Here is a 19761-nt window from a genome sequence, read left to right as displayed (position 1 = left end):
ACAGAGTGATACTAATATCTGCCGTACAAATTTTACGAACGAGTTTGGTCAGTATGTGTGTGTTTTCCTTATAGCAAAGCCAGATCGAGCTATCTGCCGAGCCCACCGAGAGGAATCGAACCCCTGATTTTAGGGTAGTAAATCCGTAAACTTACTGTACTAGGCGGGGACAGTTTGGTCAGAATGTATTACGGCTATATCTTTTGGAAGAAACCTATGCTGAGGACTTTATTATATCATGTCAAGTTATTTAATACGATACGACAGGAAATATGCTCGTTCCACACCTGTCACAGGTTTTGTTTGTTTGTTTGTTTTGAATTTCGCACAAAGCTACTCGAGGGCTATCTGTGCTAGCCGTCCCGAATTTATCAGTGTAAGACTAGAGGGAAGACAGCTAGTCATCACCACCCACCGCCAAATCTTGGGCTACTCTTTTACCAACGAATAGTGGGATTGACCCGTCACATTATAACGCCCCCACGGCTGAAAGGGCGAGCATGTTTGGCGCGACCGGGATGCGAACCCGCGACCCTCAGATTACGAGTCGCACGCCTTAACACGCTTGGCCATGCCGGGCCATATATATTTAATACGATACGACAGGAAATATGCTCGTTCCACACCTGTCACAGGTAAATAATTACTAAATTAGATATATGATGCTACAGTGTTTTATCAAATAAGAAATATTACTGTGTAACGAAAAACGTGATTTTAATTACAATGACGTATGATAACCAGTTAAGGCCTAAACTTAGACAGCACGACTTGACCCTTGTTATGTCGTCTGAACTACAACATTTTATTGATTGCTCTATACACGTACAGAGAAAAAATATGACCAGGAAGACATTAGTCGTATTTTCAAAAGAACAACTTCACAAAAAGTTGTAATTAGAAAATTATAAACAGCAAATAAATGCCAAATACACCTGAAGCACGAGACAGATCACCGTTTCATTCGGTTTGTTTTGAATTTCGCACAGATCACCGTTTCATTCGGTTTGTTTTGAATTTCGCACAGATAACCGTTTCATATGGTTTGTTTTGAATTTCGCACAGATAATTGTTTAATATGGTTTGTTTTGAATTTCGCACAGATCACCGTTTCATATGGTTTGTTTTGAATTTCGCACAGATCACCGTTTCATATGGTTTGTTTTGAATTTCGCACAGACCGCCGTTTGATATGGTTTGTTTTGAATTTCGCGCAAAGCTCCATGAGGGCTATCTGCGCTAGCCGTCCCTAATTTAGCAGTGTAAGAGCCACCACCATCTCTTGGGTGCCACTCTTACCAATGAACAGTGGGATTGACCCGTCACATTATAACGTCCCAATGGCTGAAAAGGCGAGCATGTTTGGTGTGACGGGGATTCGAACCAGTGACCCTCAGATTATGAGTCGAGCGCCTTAACCATGTGGCCATGCCAGACCCAACTTCATACGTAATGTCATTTTATCTTATGCAGTAAAAAACATTCATGTGTAAAACATCAAAAGAGTTACAAACATATTTATATATGGGACAGAAGGAACGTCAGTCCTTTCTTTAAGCACTTCGGTTTATTGCAATTTAATGAATTCCTCCATTAACAAGTCTAAGTTATTACTTTAACTCTATCTTAATAGCACATCATTCGGTACATAAAAATCATCGACGATAAAACTCTTTAAGAAATGCTACATCTGTTAAGTGGAAACATCATACTATGATTTTGTACGTGAAACGTTCGTAAAATCCCACAATAACATCTAATTATCTGCTCTGTATATCACTGAAAAGCCGAACGAAAGACAAAAATCAATAAAAAATTACAAAACCACTTTTTGTTTCTGGCTAGATCTTCACATAAATTTATTTGCTAAGTACGTAGGGCCCAACTTGTAAGAACTTTAGAAGATCCTATATGAAAGAAAGCTTACGCATTAAGAATATAGTTGAGAAAGATGTATGTTCTTGTATAAGTACAAACACATATCTCTCTCTGTGGGTCTGTTTTTTATGCGTGACTAGATTTTTAAAACTACAAACTCTAAAATAGGGGCTATTTTGAGGCCGCAGACTGAGGTGAAAGTGCCCAATACAGCAATTTTTAGCAAACAGGACGACCAGCTGATGTCAAATTGAAAGCAACGGATTTTTTATTTCAGTAACGTGATCAAGAGAACTGTTATTTACGTTTATTCTCTGTATGAGCACTTATCTTAATAATCCATTCATGATCACTTATGTGTTCTTATGATTTAAAAACTTCTGACGGCATTATTCGTCTCTGTGTTTATTCTCTCTTTGCTCTTTCCCTCCCTGTCTCCCTTTCTTCTACACATACATACCAACTCTCTTGTATTCTCGTAACTGAAAAAGACTAGTATTTTCGAACATGCGTGCACACTCCCTCAACTAAATAGGCTTGCTTCAGACATATATTTTACTGTGCTTGCGTGTACTCGCAAGAATCAGCTATACGATGACTTTACAAAAAATTTTGGTATCGATAAATTTTAACTTATGTTCTATCTCAAATAAAAGTGAATAAATTAATTCTTCGTTAAGATAAGGATAATAAAGTCAGAATAAGCTGCAAAAGACACTTGACTACATAGTAGAAATCAAAACCAAATAAGTAGGAAATTTTATTTTTCAAACTTGAAATGTCACGCAAAACACATGAAAGAAGCAAGTGCAATGTACCCGGTTTTGCTTTGATTAAAATCGCTTTAGCGAATTTTTATGTATTTGAACACTGTTGTTTTCATTGATTACAACCAAAGTGTTTAATTTAATAAAGAAATAATTTTGATTATTTAGCAAAAAAATCATGATTAATACGATTTATTTGATCAAAACAACCCAAGATATTAAAATTAAAACCACTTTCGCCAAGTATCGCGGCCCGGACTGGCCAGGTGGTTAAAACATTAGACTCGTCATTTGAGGGTCGCGGATTCGACCTCCCGTCACACCAAACATGCTCGCCCTTTCAGCCGTGCAGGCGTTACAATGTGACGGTCAATCTCACTATTCGTTGGGAAAAGAGTTGGCGCTGGGTCGTGATGACTAGCTGCCGTCCCTCCAGCCTTACAGTGCAAAATTAGGGACGGCTAACGCAGATAGACCTGGTGTAGCTTTGCACGAAATTCAAAACAAACCAAAACCAAGTATCGCCGAGTAGTTTACTAGTTAGTTATAAAACTTAAGAATATATTGCTTTTCAGTTAAGCGTTTGACTCGTAATCTGAAGGTTGCGGGTTCTAATTCCCGTCAAACCAAACATGCTCATCCTTTCAGCCGTGGAGGCGTTATATGTGACATTCAATCCCACTGTTCGTTGGTAAAAGAGTAGTCCAAACGTTGGCGGTAGGTTCCTTTCCTCTAGTTTTAAACTGCTAAATTAGGAACAGCTAGTGCAGATAACCCTCGAGTAGCTTTGTGCGAAATTCAAAACAAACAAACAAACAAACCAATCTTGACTTTTGTTAAATAATGTCTTCATGAAAAGATTTTCTAATTCATGGGAAACGATTTACATTATTAATTCAAAAAGGGAACCATATACATAATTAATTTTCATTGATCGGTTCTAGTTATACAAAAATAAATTTGTACATTCTAAATTCTTTACCAACAAACTAAAAATCTAATATGAAATGGGGCCTGTTTCGTGACCTTCAGATTATTCCTCAGCCGTAATAATATGATATTTGAATGCTTTTAATATTTAAAAAAGCCTTTTGGGGACACCATAAACAAAGTCAATTAGAGTTTCGTTGTAAATATATAGTTTCCAAAATAAATATTTAGACTGGTAAGGTAGCTACAGGGAACGTAGAATAACATAGTGTATAGGACAGCCATTAGTTAAGGAACCGTCCTGGTCGACTCAAAACTTTAAATTAGAAACCCTCACAGTATCATATAATTATATTTATTTTCACTGCCACATCATTTTTAATTCTGATAATTATATTTCCATTTAAATACATATTAAGCAACACAAATCAATCATCTCTTTGTGGAAATAACCTTCATATATTTGTGAACTTATCTTATAATTCTTCAAGTAATTACAATGTCCTCATAAGGTTATCCATGAGTTTAACTTCAAAAATAAACCGTTTCAAAAATACAGTTACATAATTATTCTTCAACTGAATGAACAAGTAAGTTGAAACCGCACTATGTTTTAAGAGCACAGCATTGTATGTTCGCATATTAATTGATTGGTTCCATCAGTGGTTGAAATGTATGGACCATGAGTAAAGAATCAAAGTTACGGCCTAATCGAATCAGCCCCCTAGTGGCACAGCGATATATCTGTGAACTTACAACGCTAGAATTCGGGTTTCCATACTTGTGATGAGCATGGCACGGATAGCCCATTGTGTATATTTGCGCTTGACTACAAACAATCAGCAGCCAATCAAAAAGGATGATATTCATCACACACAAAAAAGTAGATCCTTTAGTGAATAGAGTTCCCCTGGCATTGATAAGGTCTCTGTATATATGGATTGTGCTTGTGCTATGCTGCCAGACAGTGTTCTGATAAACTCTAGTACTAGATTAAGACGTTGACGTCCATGGCGTCTAAGGAAGTCCCAGAGGACCATAACCTTTACGATAGTCCATCACAATCCGGTATTATTCTACATTAAGTCAAAATCTGACCTGATTGCATCCAAGATATATTGCGCAACTGGGTCCAGTACCACGTCGGCACATATCAAACAGTAGGTCTAATCCTCGAAAACACAATAACATTTTTACGCCATAAATACTGATATAATCTCGTGCGATAACTAAACCGCCACCAAAACAACTACATTCAATTACGTAGCGTTGCGCATATTATCCACTTTTAGCTCTCAAACACAACTCATTGATATCGGATAAAGGCATGAAATTTAACTCATCTGTAAAACGAAAAGGCACCCAATGGCGTTGTTGGTAACTCCAATCATTTTGGGGAAAGATCCAATATGAAGTGTAAGTCCACTGCATTAATGAAAGAGATCTTCTGGATTTCATTGCAGGCCGGTCTTATGAAGTCCGGTCTTTACAACGATATACCAAACAAGCTGCTACTGGACTTTCTGTTTGTCTAGCTTCCGGTAGTTATACTGAATGTCTATACACGCCTTGAAAGGTTCCGCCCCCGAAAGCAGGCAACATTATCACACACTTAAACGGAATAAACAGATAAAACTGTTGAAATCAGCTTAGCTGCAAATGTTTAAGTTGTAAAGTCTGGAAGGAAAATGAAATGTTGTTTATTCAGAGCATACAGCACTAGAAACGTTACATCGGAATATTCATGCGTTCTAAACAGATATTGTTTTTAAACTCGAGTAAAGTGTTTGGTTGCTCACCTTTCTGGTGTAATGAGGTGTTATAAGGTCAACATATCAGGGTTTTGTAAAGTGAGGGACCTGCTCTTATCTATCAAGAAAAATTAAAAATTGAAAGCATATGTCGTATTAAAAAAAAAGCTGATGATGATTTATTAAAAGTAAATAAATTTGTGGACTCGACGTATTTAACACAGCTCAAAGTATATGCAATCAAAAAATAACGAGATTCGAGACTTACGCACATTTACATTTCTTTTTATCAGAGTTTCTAAATGAACTTCAGCTTAATAGGACAGGTTAACCGTTACCATGGCAACTAATATTTGAGGAAGTGTTCGTTCCCGTGGATTTCGCGATCAATGAAAATAGAAACACGCATAAAAAGAGTTTTATGCGGAGATACGGTGATTACTTTGTTTTATTTCACACTGTGAAAACAGTAAGGTGGAAAACATGTGATCTGCGTTGTCATGTCGTCCTATTTCCCGCGGATTTGGGCATAGTATTTTTTATTATTATTTTTACAATCGCTTTAACATTTGAATCTCCTTTTTCATTATTATATCTTTGTAATAAAATTGAGTTTCTTGATGTTAGCTGGTTAAAGAATGGTTTGTTTCGAGAGCACGTGAATGGCAACCCTGAATGTAAACAATTTTTCCTCAGAAGTTTGCTTGTTTGTTTGTTTTTTGAATTTTGCCCAAAGCTACTCGAGGGCTATCTGTGCTAGCCGTCCCTAATTTAGCAGTGTAAGACTAGAGTGAAGGCAGCTAGTCATCACCATCCACCGCCAACTCTTGGGTTACTCTTTTACCAACGAATGGTGGGATTGACCGAAACATTATAACGCCCCCACGGCTGAAAGGGCGAGCATGTTTGGCGTGACGGGGATGCGAACCCGCTACCCTCAGATTACGAGTCGCACACCTTAACACGGTTGGCCATGTCGGGCCTAGAAGTTTGCACTATCTGATTTTCTTACACCCTTTATTTCTAGGCTAATTCTACATAATACATATATAGTTAAGGCACACCTAGATTCTACCTTTATGAACATCATTTTTCTTTTAAAACCAATATTTAAACTGTCAGTTTTTAGGCGTTTTACTTCTCTTACTCAGTCTTTCGTATGAACAAGGCCCGGCATGGCCAGGTGGTCTAAGGCGTTCCAGTCGTTATCAGAGGGTCGCGAGTTCGAACTCCCCTCGTACCAATTTTTTTCGTACGTATTTTTCCAGTAACTTACGATTAAAGTTGTATTTGTTGCGGTTTTCTCTTGGATAAATTAAAATCAATAAAATCGCCTTCAGGTTTTATAGTAACTATTGGAGCTCATTTTTGTGTAATAATATTGTTATTAAAGTGCAGTGCTTCTGACAGGTCTTGAAATTTATTGTGCCAAGTTTTATTAACTGAAAAGGCAAACAGTTATAGAGATTCACGCCACCTAACGTTTGTTAATACATTGAAGTAATTTTTAATGTCGTGAATTTCGTACAAAATTTCTCGAGGGCTATTTGTATTAACCGTTCCCAGTTGAGTGTGTGTTTGTGTGTTTTCTTATAGCAAAGCCACATCGGGCTATCTGCTGAGCCCACCGACGGGAATCGAATCCCTTATTTTAGCATTGTAAATCCATAGGCATACCGCTGTACTAGCGGGCCCTCCCAATTGAGAACTGATAAGCCAGAAGGAGGATACGTTGTCAATACCATCCATCGTCAATTTTTAACAACAAAAGATGGCTCCCTTTTATCGCCGCCCCTGCTGAAAGGAAGACGAAATTCGAACCCGTGACCCGCAAGTTGGGAATCAGTTGCTTTGATTACCAGGCGAAGCCAGTGCTGAAATAATTGAAACAGTTTACGACAATGGAATATCGGACTGACAATACTGATACTGAATGTTCTGAAGTGAATTAAATACAACATTCGTACGACTAATGAGAAGATTAATCGAAAAATAATTTATAATACGTGGTATTAAAATGAATGAATAATATAGGGTTAAGTATTTCTTGTCCTAATTCTGGTAATTTATGAAATCAAATAAAATAAATGAAAAATTATACTTTATACACGTAACCTACTTCACGCCATAGTGGATGTTGTTAAACATTTTGCTACTATAAGTCGCGTTTTGATCACCACTGTGTCTATTGCCTCCAAGCTCAAGGAATCTAAGGAATGCCACACGTAACGTGTGGTGTAACAGGCATGTTGTTACAAATTCTTATTTACTTTCACTCGGAACTTCTGATTTATAATTAATAATGCATTGCTCACCCGTGGTTCGAATCCCGGTTGCACCAAACATGCTCGCCCTTTCAGCCGTGAGGACGTTATAATGTGACGGTCAATCCCACTATTCGTTTGGTAAAAGAGTAGCCCAAGAGTTGGCGATGGATGGTGATAACTAGCTGCCTTCTCTCTTGTCTTACACTGATAAATTAGGGACGGCTAGCGCAGATAGCCCTCGAGTAGCTGTGCGCGAAATTTAAAATACAAATACATACATTCCTGTTGTTGTCATGATTACTTTACTAGCACCTGGAGCAAGAAGATTGACTTATAGTTTGCTATTTCTTCTGAATAATGGACAGATTAATTCATACTAAATAACAATAGGTGCTGTTAAAATAAATACACAATGTAATGTTAAAACTCCTTGCCATAATTCTGATGTACCTGTACAACTTGAAATTTATTATACCACACTTTATTAATTTAATAGGCGAACAGTTATAGAAGTTCACGCCACCTAGCAGTGAAATATGAACGAATTTCAGGTGCGAGTGCATTAAACTTGAAAATATATCCAATCAAATAATTATGTTTACGACAGTAATTCCGATGTGTTGTGACACCCAATAAAATAATTGTGTTTATAACAGTAATTTCAATGTTTTGTGACATCCAATTAAATAATTGAGTTTACGACAGTAATTCCGATATGTTATAACATCCAATCAAATAATTGTGTTTATAGGAGTAATTCCGATGTGTTGTGACATCTAATGTATTTATGTTGATAACGGTATTTCCGATGCGTTGTAACATCCAATTAAATAACTGAATTTACGACAGTAATTACGATGTGTTGTGACGTAAAATAAAGTTGATGAAAATTTATACCTATATATTTTACACCTAATCGTTTAATTAGTTCACACAGTAATAGATAATGTCAAACAATTTACACTTCATCGTTTAATCAGTTCACACAGTAATAGATAATGTCAAACAATTTCAAGTATACATATATATAAAGGTCTCAGTCAACACTATTGTGTCTATCATATGCCAGCTAGCCTGAATAGCGTTAGTGTTAAGCGAAAATCCTCGTCAGCACTGAAAGTTCTTATGTCTCCGGATTTACAACGCTAAAATCAGGGGTTCGATTCCCCCTCGGTGGGCTGAGCAGATAGCCCTTTGTGGCTTTGCTATACTAAAATCACACACACACTGAAAGTTCTTATTAATTATTAGTTGTCTTTGACATATAAAACTGGTATGAAGTACAAGCGATTACTGATGTAATATGAAAAGTATTATGGTTCAAATTAAATTGCACAATTGTCTAAAAATATTAACTCTTGTGTGTATCAACTTTCATCAACGTAAGTAGAACCATACTGCGGAATTTCAAGTTTTTTTCACTTGAAATTTCTTAGTTTATCTGTTTAGTTTACAAATGGTAGCGACATGAAAGGGTGCGATTATAACTGAATGTTCAGGGAGGGTTGAAAGATTGAATTATCATCCACGACTATGTTTTCTAAAATGCATTACTTCCGGACTAATGTTTAGTGTTCTATGTTCCAGATACCAGCCACAGGAGCGTCGTTAAATCCGGCTCGCTCGCTGGGCCCAGCTTTTGTAATGAACAAATGGCCTCATCACTGGGTAGGTGTCTTCTTTTATGATGTAAAAATGTACTCTTCCTCGAGAACTCTCGTAAGCAGTAGCCTCAATAATATATTCTATGAATCGTCTGGCTCCCGAGATTTTAGGGGTAGTAACAAAAGTAGTGTAAAAATAGGTAGTTATATATTTTTATGACTTTGACTGTGAAAATAAAATCAAGTTTTTTAATGTTATCAAAATTCCGATTTCATTAAAATATAAAATATGCAGAATTATTCATTATTACAACGTGATGTGTTGATGCGTTTTTAATATCAATTGACGAATAAATACTCGTTTTAAAAAAATTGTAAAAAAAAGTTCTCTTACGAATTATGTATGCTTTAACAAACTGATTAATAAATAATTGTAATTTTTAAAGACAAGTCGGAGTATACGATTTTGCTTGAACAACTAAAGAAACGCGAATGAAATATATATGTATATATACTAAATGTAGCTAAACTTGTTAGTAATGTCTTGATTATTTTTTAAATTGATATTTGAGATTAAAACTTTACCAATGAAATGAGTGACAAGAAATAGTAGATATTTTAAAGCAGTGTGTGGCTTTTTCATGGATTCTGTTTCACTTGTTTAAAATGTTCGTTTGATAGAGTGTTAGAAATTTAGAGGATGACCATTACTTTGTAATACGTTATGAACTTTTTACATTTCTTAGTAAAGACAAAAGTAGTCTGAAGAGATATTATAGTCTTTGTTTAGGAGATATAGAGCTAGGTTACGTTTGAAGGAGTCTGGTATGTAACATTCAAAAATGAGTTTATAAACCAATAATATTTTTCTTATGGTAAACAGATGTGACAAAGAGATTGTTTTTGTTTATTTGAACGTCTAAAAACTAAGTTGTTGTTTTATTCCATCTTATATGTAAAATTTATTAATAGATGTTGTGAGTTTTGGTATTCTAAAACCTTTTTGACGTAATCAATGTTGTTATAGAGTAGAATGGTATCATTAACGTACTTTCTATATAATATTGGTTTGTAATAAATGTGGTAATTATCGAGCCATTGACGTTTGTTATAACATAGACCTAGAGGTGATTTCATCACCACTCCATCTGTTTGGTCATAAAGATGACCATTAGAAACGAAGTGATTGTCCTGTCAGGACCAAGTTAAGAAGCTGCCATAATATATGTTGGTTAGAGTTCAGAACATTTTTGGCTTGGAACATTTGTTTCATCAAGTGAGATGTTAGTGAATAAGGACTGAATATCAAAGCTGGCCACAATGAATTGGTCTGCATTAGAATCTTCAACAGTAAATTCCTTCTTAATTAGTGAAGTTAGCGCAGACACAAGAAAATTGGCACGTTTGTAGGTGTGGGAACATTTGTTACACGCCTTCTACAAATAACACATGAGAATTTGAGCTACAAGCAGATAATCTATCCGTTTGATTTTCAAGTGCGAGTAACAACTAGCCCATACTTCTATAAAACTTTAAAAATCTTGACTCTAGAACCACATGATTACAAACTTTTATTAAAGAAAACCTCTCCATTTCAGTGATCGACAAACACTAAATAATAACATCAACTCTTCCCTGTTATCATTAATGTAATCAATTCCAGGTTCTCGGTGTTTTTATTTAATATTTAAGTATAAATACTGTATCTTTAAAGCATTTCTCTACAATGGTTTTTCATAACAATGCTATTTACTAAACATGCGTATGCCATACGTTTTTATTGTACCTTATGTTATATTGTTACCGTTTAAATATGTTGTTTGGTTTGGTTTGTTTTGATTTTCGCGCAAAGCTACACGAGGGCTATCCGCACTAGCCCTCCCTAATTTTACAGTGTAAGACTAGAGGAAAGGCAGCTAGTCATCACCACCCACCGCCAACTGTTGGGCTACTTTTTAACCAACAAATAGCGGGATTGACCGTAACATAATAACGCCACCACGGTTGAAAGGTTGAATCCGCAACCATTAGATTACGAGTCGAGTGCCTTAATCACCTGGCCATGCTGGACCAGCTTGCTGGGCTTACGATAAAATACACATTTTAAAGTAATATCTTATTTCCATCTTTATCTTACATAATAACTCAAATCAGATCTACAATTTTTTAGCGTTAAAATCTTCCTCGGGCAAATTATATAAATATTGGGTGTACAGCAGATAAGGCCCGTAAAATCGCCCGTGGCTACTCATATAGTTGTCTCTGATGTTACTGATTCACTTACTGTAGTTATTTTATTCTATAAATCACCATCATATGATTAGTTATCAAACTCTTAATACACACTGTATTATTTTTTGGTTGTTGTTGTTGTTGTTTTGAATAAAGCACAAAGCTGCACAATGGGCTATCTATGCTCTGCTCACCACGGGTATCGAAAAACGGTTTTTAGCGTTGTAAGTCCACTGGGGGGCTTATTTTTTGGACATTAGTCGATGGGAGATCGCGAACGACAAACGAATTCTCGAAAAATGTTTAAGTTGTGACAAAATAAATACTTCATGATTGTTTCTTGTTGTTGTTGTTTTTTTAATTTCACTCAAAGCTCCATGAAGGCTATCTGTGCGAGCCATCCCTAATTTAGCAGTGTAAGATGAGAGGGAAGGCAGATAGTCATCACCACTCACCGCCAACTCTTAGGCTACTCTTTTACCAACGAATAGCGGGATTAGCCATTACATTATAACGCCCCCACGGCTGGAAGGGCAATCATGTTTGGTGCAACCGGGATTCGAATTAAATAGGAGAGCTACAAAAACCGTTGTACAAAATTAATATAAAGAAACCAGGCGTAATACCAAACTTTTCGGCCCGGCATATCCAGGTGGATTAAGGCGTGCGACTCGTAATCTGAGGGTCGGGGGTTCGCATCCCCGTCGCACCAAATATACTCGCCCCTTTTACCCTGGGGGGTGTTATAATGTTACGGTCAATCCCACTATTCGTTGGTAAAAGAGTAGCCCAAGAGTTGGCTATGGGTGGTGATGACAAGCTGCCTTCCCTCTAGTCATACACTGCTAAATTAGAGACGGCTAGCGCAGATCGCTCTCGAGTAGCTTTGCGCAAAATGCAAAAAAAAACAAACACACATAACTTCCGTCCAGGGACGGGTACTCCACCTAGTGTTAAATAATTAACTATCATAGATTACCATTTGTCTTGTATTATCTTGTTGGTTTGAATTAAGCACAAAGCTACACAATGGGCTATCTGTGCTCTGCCTACCACGGGTATCGAAACCCGGTTTTTAGCGTTGTAAGTCCGCAGACATACCGCTGAGCCACTTGGGGGCTTTTGTATTATCTAACACCAACCCTAGTGGGATATGTATTAAATAAACGTTTTATACTTTTATTGCATTATACACTTTTTATCAACAAGTTTTTTTCTTTGCTTTTATTTATTTAGGTATATTGGTTTGGCCCTCTGGCAGGAGCTGTGATTGCAGGACTTATCTATGAGTATATTTTTGACACCAAGAAAACTGCCAAAACATTGAAGGAAGCATTAGACGAAGTTGATAAAGGTAGAATACTAAACTTACCTAATGACCATTAGGTAACAATAATTTATAGTTTACCAAGCAGAGTGTATCGTATACGATTCGTGTTTCGTGTTCTAGCGCACAAACTAAATATTTTTTTACAGAACTATGACTCGTCTAGAACATAAATCAAATTTTAGGGTTACAGAATTAAAAGTTACCTAGGACATAAATCAATGTTCATGGCTCGCACGATGAGGACCAATCTTTCAGAAAAAAAGTTTTTATTTTTCTAGACGGTAGCGACATCTATGTACAGTGTTAGATATAATTAGGCAAATAGTTAATAAACTGTCTATAAACAACTAAGAAATTGGATTATTCCCTTCTATATTATGAAAATGAGCATAGTCTCATGTTTATACCTAACATTCTAATTTATTGTCGTCCAACCAATCACACAGTGTCACACAAGAAATAAACCTAAAAAGGTACAGTTGTACTTTTCCCCGCTATGGTATGGTGAATCTACTCATCGGTACCAGGAACGGAAATATCCCTTGAAAACGTGTAGAAATCAAATTTTTAGTTAATGAAGTACATTCAATGAAACATTCGTCCCTAATTTAGCAGTTTAAGACTAGAAGAAAGTCAGCTAGTCATCACCACCTACCGCCAACTCTTGGGCTACTCTTTTACCAAGGAGTAGTGGAAGTGACCGTTAATTATAACACATCCCTACGGCTGAAAGGGCGAGCATATTTGGTGTGACAGGGATTCGAACCCACGGCCATCAGAGTACGAGTTGAACGCCTTAACCACCTGGCCATGTCGAGCTCGTATTGTATGTATCCTAACATTTGAATAATGATAATATCTACTTGTAATTACTACACAGTGATTTATTAGGCCTACGAATAAATGTGCGGTTTGCATCATGTTTCGTTCTTTTACGACTTTTTCTCAGTACGCTAAGCAGATATATTAAAACTCATTATGCAGTATTTATTCAATTATATCATAAGAATTAAGTATCAAAATATCTCCATAAATCGTTCGCATAAATGACTTTCAATAAATCAGAACAGCTGATAGAAAGCAAAGGCACTGTGTACCCTTATCACAAGAAAATTTGTTTTGTGTTTTTGGAATTTCGCACAAAGCTACTCGAGGGCTATCTGTGCAAGCCGTCCCTAATTTAGCAGTGTAAGACTAGAGGGAAGGCAGCTAGTCATCACCACCCACCGCCAACTCTTGGGCTACTCTTTTACCAACGAATAGTGGGATTGACCGTACATATACGCCCCCACGGCTGGGAGGGCTAGCATGTTTAGCGCGACGCGGGCGCGAACCCGCGACCCTCGGATTACGAGTCGCACGCCTTACGCGCTTGGCCATGCCAAGTCCCCTGAAAGACAAAAAGATAGGTCCATGGAACGCTTACTTCTGTGGCTGGATCTTGTAACAAGCCCAAATATGAACATTTTGAAGACTGTAATGGAAAGTGGAAAAAAACAAACAGTAACACAAAAACAAGTTGGATGAATTATGAGACTTTTGCTTTTCTGTAGCAATGTATTGTACTAATGATAAATCAACCATCTCGTTGTAATTCCTCATTGTTTGTGATTCCTCTACCTGCGTCACTCGTGTATTTCCAGAATTATTTCCAATACCGTAAGTTACCTTAATTATACATAAAATGTCATTAGTTCTTTATATTAATTTATATTGGTTCAAACTTACCTCTTATTTTACACAGTGAGAGTGGGTTATCTTCATACAACAGTACTGAATGTTTTGATGGCAGTTTAGCTTTAGCTCAGTGTAGTATTCTGTTATTTTATGTCGCAGTTTGAAGATTATAATCTGATTTGAAGTTATTATGAAAAAATAATCTTGTATTTGGATATGGCAGAAAATGAATAGCCAGTTTTCACTGGTTTAATTTTAGATTTTAATTAATCAAAAATTCTAAGAATGGTCATTGCTATTACTTGTTCATACTTTTCATTTTTTCAATACGAAATTATCATATTTCGAGTGAAGGTTCACGTTCTTCGTATATAAAATGCCACATTTATTTAAATTATTGAAAAATACGCTTAAACATTACTAAGAACTGTTATTCCAAATTCAATATTTTAACCAGTTCACGTTATTCAGTTTGTATTTGGTAAAATGTGATGTATTTTCCTTCTAAAGTGATTCAGGGTTTCATACTAAAACTATTATTTCTCGGGGCACTAGAATCCAACCTAGATGAAGATGACTATGAAGATCCCGAGAGGTGCAAGATGACCAAAGATGGAGGTCCTCAAACATCTGGGGGTTTCCGATCTCAATATTACGATCAGAACTTGAGGCCTGCCCCTAACACCTACTCCCCATCTCCATCTACCTATCCAGCGTCTACTGAGTCCAATTATGGGATGCAAAGTGCTCCTGGATCCAATTATAGTGGGATTTACGGGTCTCGATACGGAGGTGCTTTCAGGGCTGTGCCAACTCGAATGGAGTACGATCCAGGGACAACTAAATTCTAGTGGACTTTCTGGCCTTTGTCGTTTCTCTACATTACTGTATCTTACAAATCTTTTGGATTTGTACGGTAAACTGATTCCGTACCTAGAACAGTGAATACCAACTTTTTGTTGTTGTTGTCGTAGCTCGTGGTTTTTACTGACTTTCTGACACAGTCGAAAGTTTTATTTCCTCAGTCGCCATATTTGATAGCCTAAGAAATGCTCCTGGTGTTTTTGATTTTGCTTTTCTAAAACTTTTACTTCTTTTAATTTCGATACATCTGTATTATAAACAGTCATCAGCTGCCAGAAGGACGTGTATTCTCGTGATCAGAACTGGTATCCCAATTGAAGCGGGAACAGCAACTGAAAGATGGAAAATGAGCAAAGCCATCATTTTCAAATGTTACATAAACGTGAAACATGTTGCCCGCCGAGCAACGAATTAAAATAATCAACGTACTGTCGTTTATATATATCTGATGGTAACATGTGGCTTGAACGTGTCGGATTTCTTTATGTTTTTATTTGTAAAGACGATTAAGAAAATGTTGACAAAACGAGACAGATGGTTCAAAATTGTTAGCGGACAAGTTTCCCCAGTGAACTGTTTGAACGGTTTTTAGATGCTATTTGTAAAATGTAATTATTATTACTTATAAGTGAATAGTAATTGGTATCAACTATCGTTTACTGATTTCGTAATCTTTCTAGACAATTCTTTCATTACATTTTTGAGTCTTCGAGCATGTCCTACTGATTTACAAGCAAAAGTAATTGTTATATTTATTACTGTCGATGCTTGAGCAAAGCACATCTACGTAAAGTAGTAAATTACAAAATACTACTTGGTTTTGTTCTTTTGTTTTTTGAATTTCGCGCAAAGCTACTCGAGGGCTATCTGCGCTAGCCGTCCCTAATTTAACAGTGGAAGACTAGAGGGAAGGCATCGAGTCATCAACACCCACCGCCAACTCTTGGGCTACTCTTTTACCAACGAATAGTGGGATTGACCGTCACGTTTTAACGTCCCCACGGCTGAAAGGGCGAGCATGTTTGGTGCGACCGGGATTCGAACCCGCGACCCTCGGATTACGAGTCGAACGCCTAAACACGCATACTATTTGGAATGCCATCACTTTGTTTTCAAACAAAAACCCCGCGTAACCCTTACCATGGAAAATAATGTGCTACAGAAACGTTTATTGATAGTATTTTTACAATGAAGTGTTTAATCAACTCGGTTTGACATTCATGCATAAACGAAGAAAGGAATAAGAGAATTTATGCAAACTATATCTCGTGATTACAAAGATTGAATGAACTAGTTTCCCTATCAAAAAGTTGCTATCAAACTAAACCAAAAGTACTCACAATAACAAGAATCAAACACAGCAAAACATTTTTAAATAACCCGATGTATTGCTAAACGTACTCGATATTGATTTGAAGGTTCTTAGTACCACATATTTGCCAAATATTTATTGTGATTTTTAATGTATTTTTCAGGATTTGAATATGAAAATAATCCATTCTTGAATAGTGTTCCAAGTAATGAGGAGCCAATACTTCAAGAAGCTTGTACGTACCTAATGAAAGTTTCACGCTTTACATTCCAATGCCAATTTTTAGTGTCAACGATTTCATCATTGTTCTATGAATGCTTTTTTGCTAGCATCTATAAATTACGTTTCTGACTGACTCAGAAACTACAGAAATGATGTGAAAACGTTTTTAGCTCTTTAAACTGATACTTTTCATCATAATTCAGAAAATTTCAATTTTATTAATTGTGTTTTTCCTTTAGTATCAGGGATACTCGTTTGAAACATTGTTGAGTAAATAGCCTCAAACCTTTCCCTGTTGAACTCTTGGTGATAGAAAGTGTAGAGATACTGGTGGATGTCAAAGTACTCTCTAATGGTAGGTGTTTTGTTGATACCAATTGATGTTGTCAGTGGAAGAAACTTCAGCAGTCCATAGTGGGTAAAGAGAGTCCAGTTCAAATACCTCAACCGTCTCTGAGCAGGTGTTTTCTTTGCAACTTGTGCTTTGGTGAAGTTGTTGATAGCACTGATGAGAGCGTTATGTACATCTTCTGTAAATAGAGTTCTTAAACAATCAAGAGGTGTTAGGTTATCATTGATGTCAACATTGTAAACCAGGATCACATTAAATTATCATTGATCTCAGCATGTACACCAGGATCACATTAAGTTATCATTGATGTCAACATGTACACCAGGATCACATTAAGTTGTCATTGATGTCAACATGTACACCAGAATCGTAATAACTTATAATTGATGTCAGCATGTACACCAGGACTACATTAAGTTATCATTGATGTCAACATTGTACACCAGGATCACATTAAGTTATCATTGATGTCAACATGTACACCAGGATTACGTTAAGTTATCATTGATGTCAGCATTGTAAACCAGGATCACATTAAGTTATCATTGATGTCAACATTATACACCAGGATTACATTAAGTTATCATTGATGTCAACATGTACAAAGGTCATGCTTGTTCTTCGGTAAAAACTCAAAGTCGTTATTTGTGGCTGGCCTATCCTGCAGATGTACCTCAATCCAATCATTATTTCTGGCTTCGATAGTGAACATAGATCTAGGAACTGGATCAGGTCTAGCTGGGCTCACCTTCGTGGCCTCTTTATACCACTAGGTGCTGGCTGAGACGATGTCACCCTCTGACTGAAGACTAGAACTGGGTCTCGATGACTGTTCTGAGTCGTTTTCGTCACTAGTTTCTTCCAAAGTTAAATTCAACGTAAGAATAACCATCGTAATCAATTTCTTTTCATCTAACTGACTGAACAGACTCATTGCTTGCTCAGCAAGCAATGATTTTGGTGGCCCCTTTTCACTCGGAATCTATGTTTGCAAGTCATATAAACAAATTGTCAGACTTCACAAGAAAACACTGAAAAATATCGGTTTCAAACACAACTTATTCATTTGAATTTTTTTTAAAACAAACAACAACTTTTCACGGAACTTCCGGTCTATTTAAAAACAAAAGGTGGACAATGACATGATATTATTTGTTTTTATCCAAAAATGGATAAATCGGGATTTTGGGCCGGACATTGGCATCGTCCGCTAGGGTTTAAGTAGCTCAGCCGCCTTGGGAACGAATTGAATAGTTGTACTGTATATATTTTTTACACAGTTAACATAACGTATTCACAAGCTTCATAGATAACAGAAAATGAACCAGTTGCATGAAATACTTAAGCAGCTGATAGCTTATAAGGAAGATCGCTCGCCTATAGCCCCCACCGCCAAGCTATGTGACTGAATAGTTAGATTCTACCACCAACATTATCACACGCCCATGGATCCAGAATGCGGAACATGATTTTTACGGTAATAGGACTTGAACCTTGGATCCATACTCTGGCAACCTAACTACTGAACCATACTGAGCTTATTGCAGGATTAATACATTTTTAATAAGCATTATCTCACCGTCAACTTGCTAATCAGCAAGTTCATATTATCACTATTATTTTGAAATGAGGTTTGTCCAATCAAATCATCTGAAAACGATGGATGACCACTCATCATTATCTGGATTAGGCAAACAAATGTGTGTTTGTTTGTTTTTTGCTTTATCTTTATGGAGAAAAACTGTACTAGTTCTCCATATCAAATTGTTTATTTGGATTTCTAATATATGGTCCTAATGTGTGTATTAAAAGTAATCGTTTTCAGATGGGACAATAAGCAGTAGCCTTTTATGTGACATCCGTTATTAAAACTTGTAACATTCGTTTTTGTTATTACAACATAACTTTAAAGTACAGCCTTATAATTTAATCAATATAAAAGTGTACACTTTACTTAAATATTTTGGTATGCTTAGTTATTGTACAAGGTGTTTGTAAATGCCAGTGAATTATTGTGAATTGTGTAAAATACGTTATTTCTAAGAAAATGTCATTTCGATTAACAGCATTTCAAAACTGTTTACGTTACTTTTTTGATAATGCCAACCTTCCAATAGATCTTTTTGTGTTTACTTGGGACGCATTGGTTGAGATATAATGCTTAAAGAAACATTACGATAAGATTCAATAAAATATGAAATACCAAAAATCTACACTTTAAAAGATTCTTGTACGACAAATCCTGGGCTTTTTAGAGATGAAGGTTTTTTTTAAAATAAGTACAATGAAATAAACAATTAATTCACGAGATTTGTTTCTAATTATTTCGTGAATCATTAAAATGACCAAATTTTTAAATGACCAAATCAAAAAAACCAAAAAAAAACAATTAATTCACGAGATTTGTTTCTGATTATTTCGTGAATCATTAAAAATGACCAAATTTTTATATTTAGGCAACTGTTTTCTCAATACGAATTTAATTAACCTACATGAAATTATAACCATAAACTGGGATTCCTTCGAAACTTCAACACTTAAATAATTACCAGGTCCAATGTTAACATATTTTGGT

At 36.2% G+C, this 19761-nt stretch overlaps 1 protein-coding gene across 1 annotated transcript in view; it reads left to right on the top strand.

Annotated features, from left to right (window-relative positions):
• Positions 1 to 19494, top strand: part of LOC143229887 (aquaporin AQPAe.a-like) — a 77383-nt gene extending 57889 nt beyond the window's left edge. The window contains exons 3-5 of the mRNA XM_076462753.1: positions 9181 to 9261; positions 12666 to 12783; positions 14992 to 19494. Of these exons, the coding sequence (XP_076318868.1) occupies positions 9181 to 9261; positions 12666 to 12783; positions 14992 to 15287 (495 nt within the window). The 3' untranslated portion in view covers positions 15288 to 19494. The remainder of the gene's footprint in view (positions 1 to 9180; positions 9262 to 12665; positions 12784 to 14991) is intronic.
• The last annotated feature ends 267 nt before the right edge of the window (positions 19495 to 19761 follow it).

This window comes from Tachypleus tridentatus, chromosome 10 (assembly GCF_004210375.1).
Source record: "Tachypleus tridentatus isolate NWPU-2018 chromosome 10, ASM421037v1, whole genome shotgun sequence".
Lineage (NCBI taxonomy): Eukaryota > Metazoa > Arthropoda > Merostomata > Xiphosura > Limulidae > Tachypleus > Tachypleus tridentatus.
This window is presented reverse-complemented; position numbering and strand designations above follow the sequence as displayed.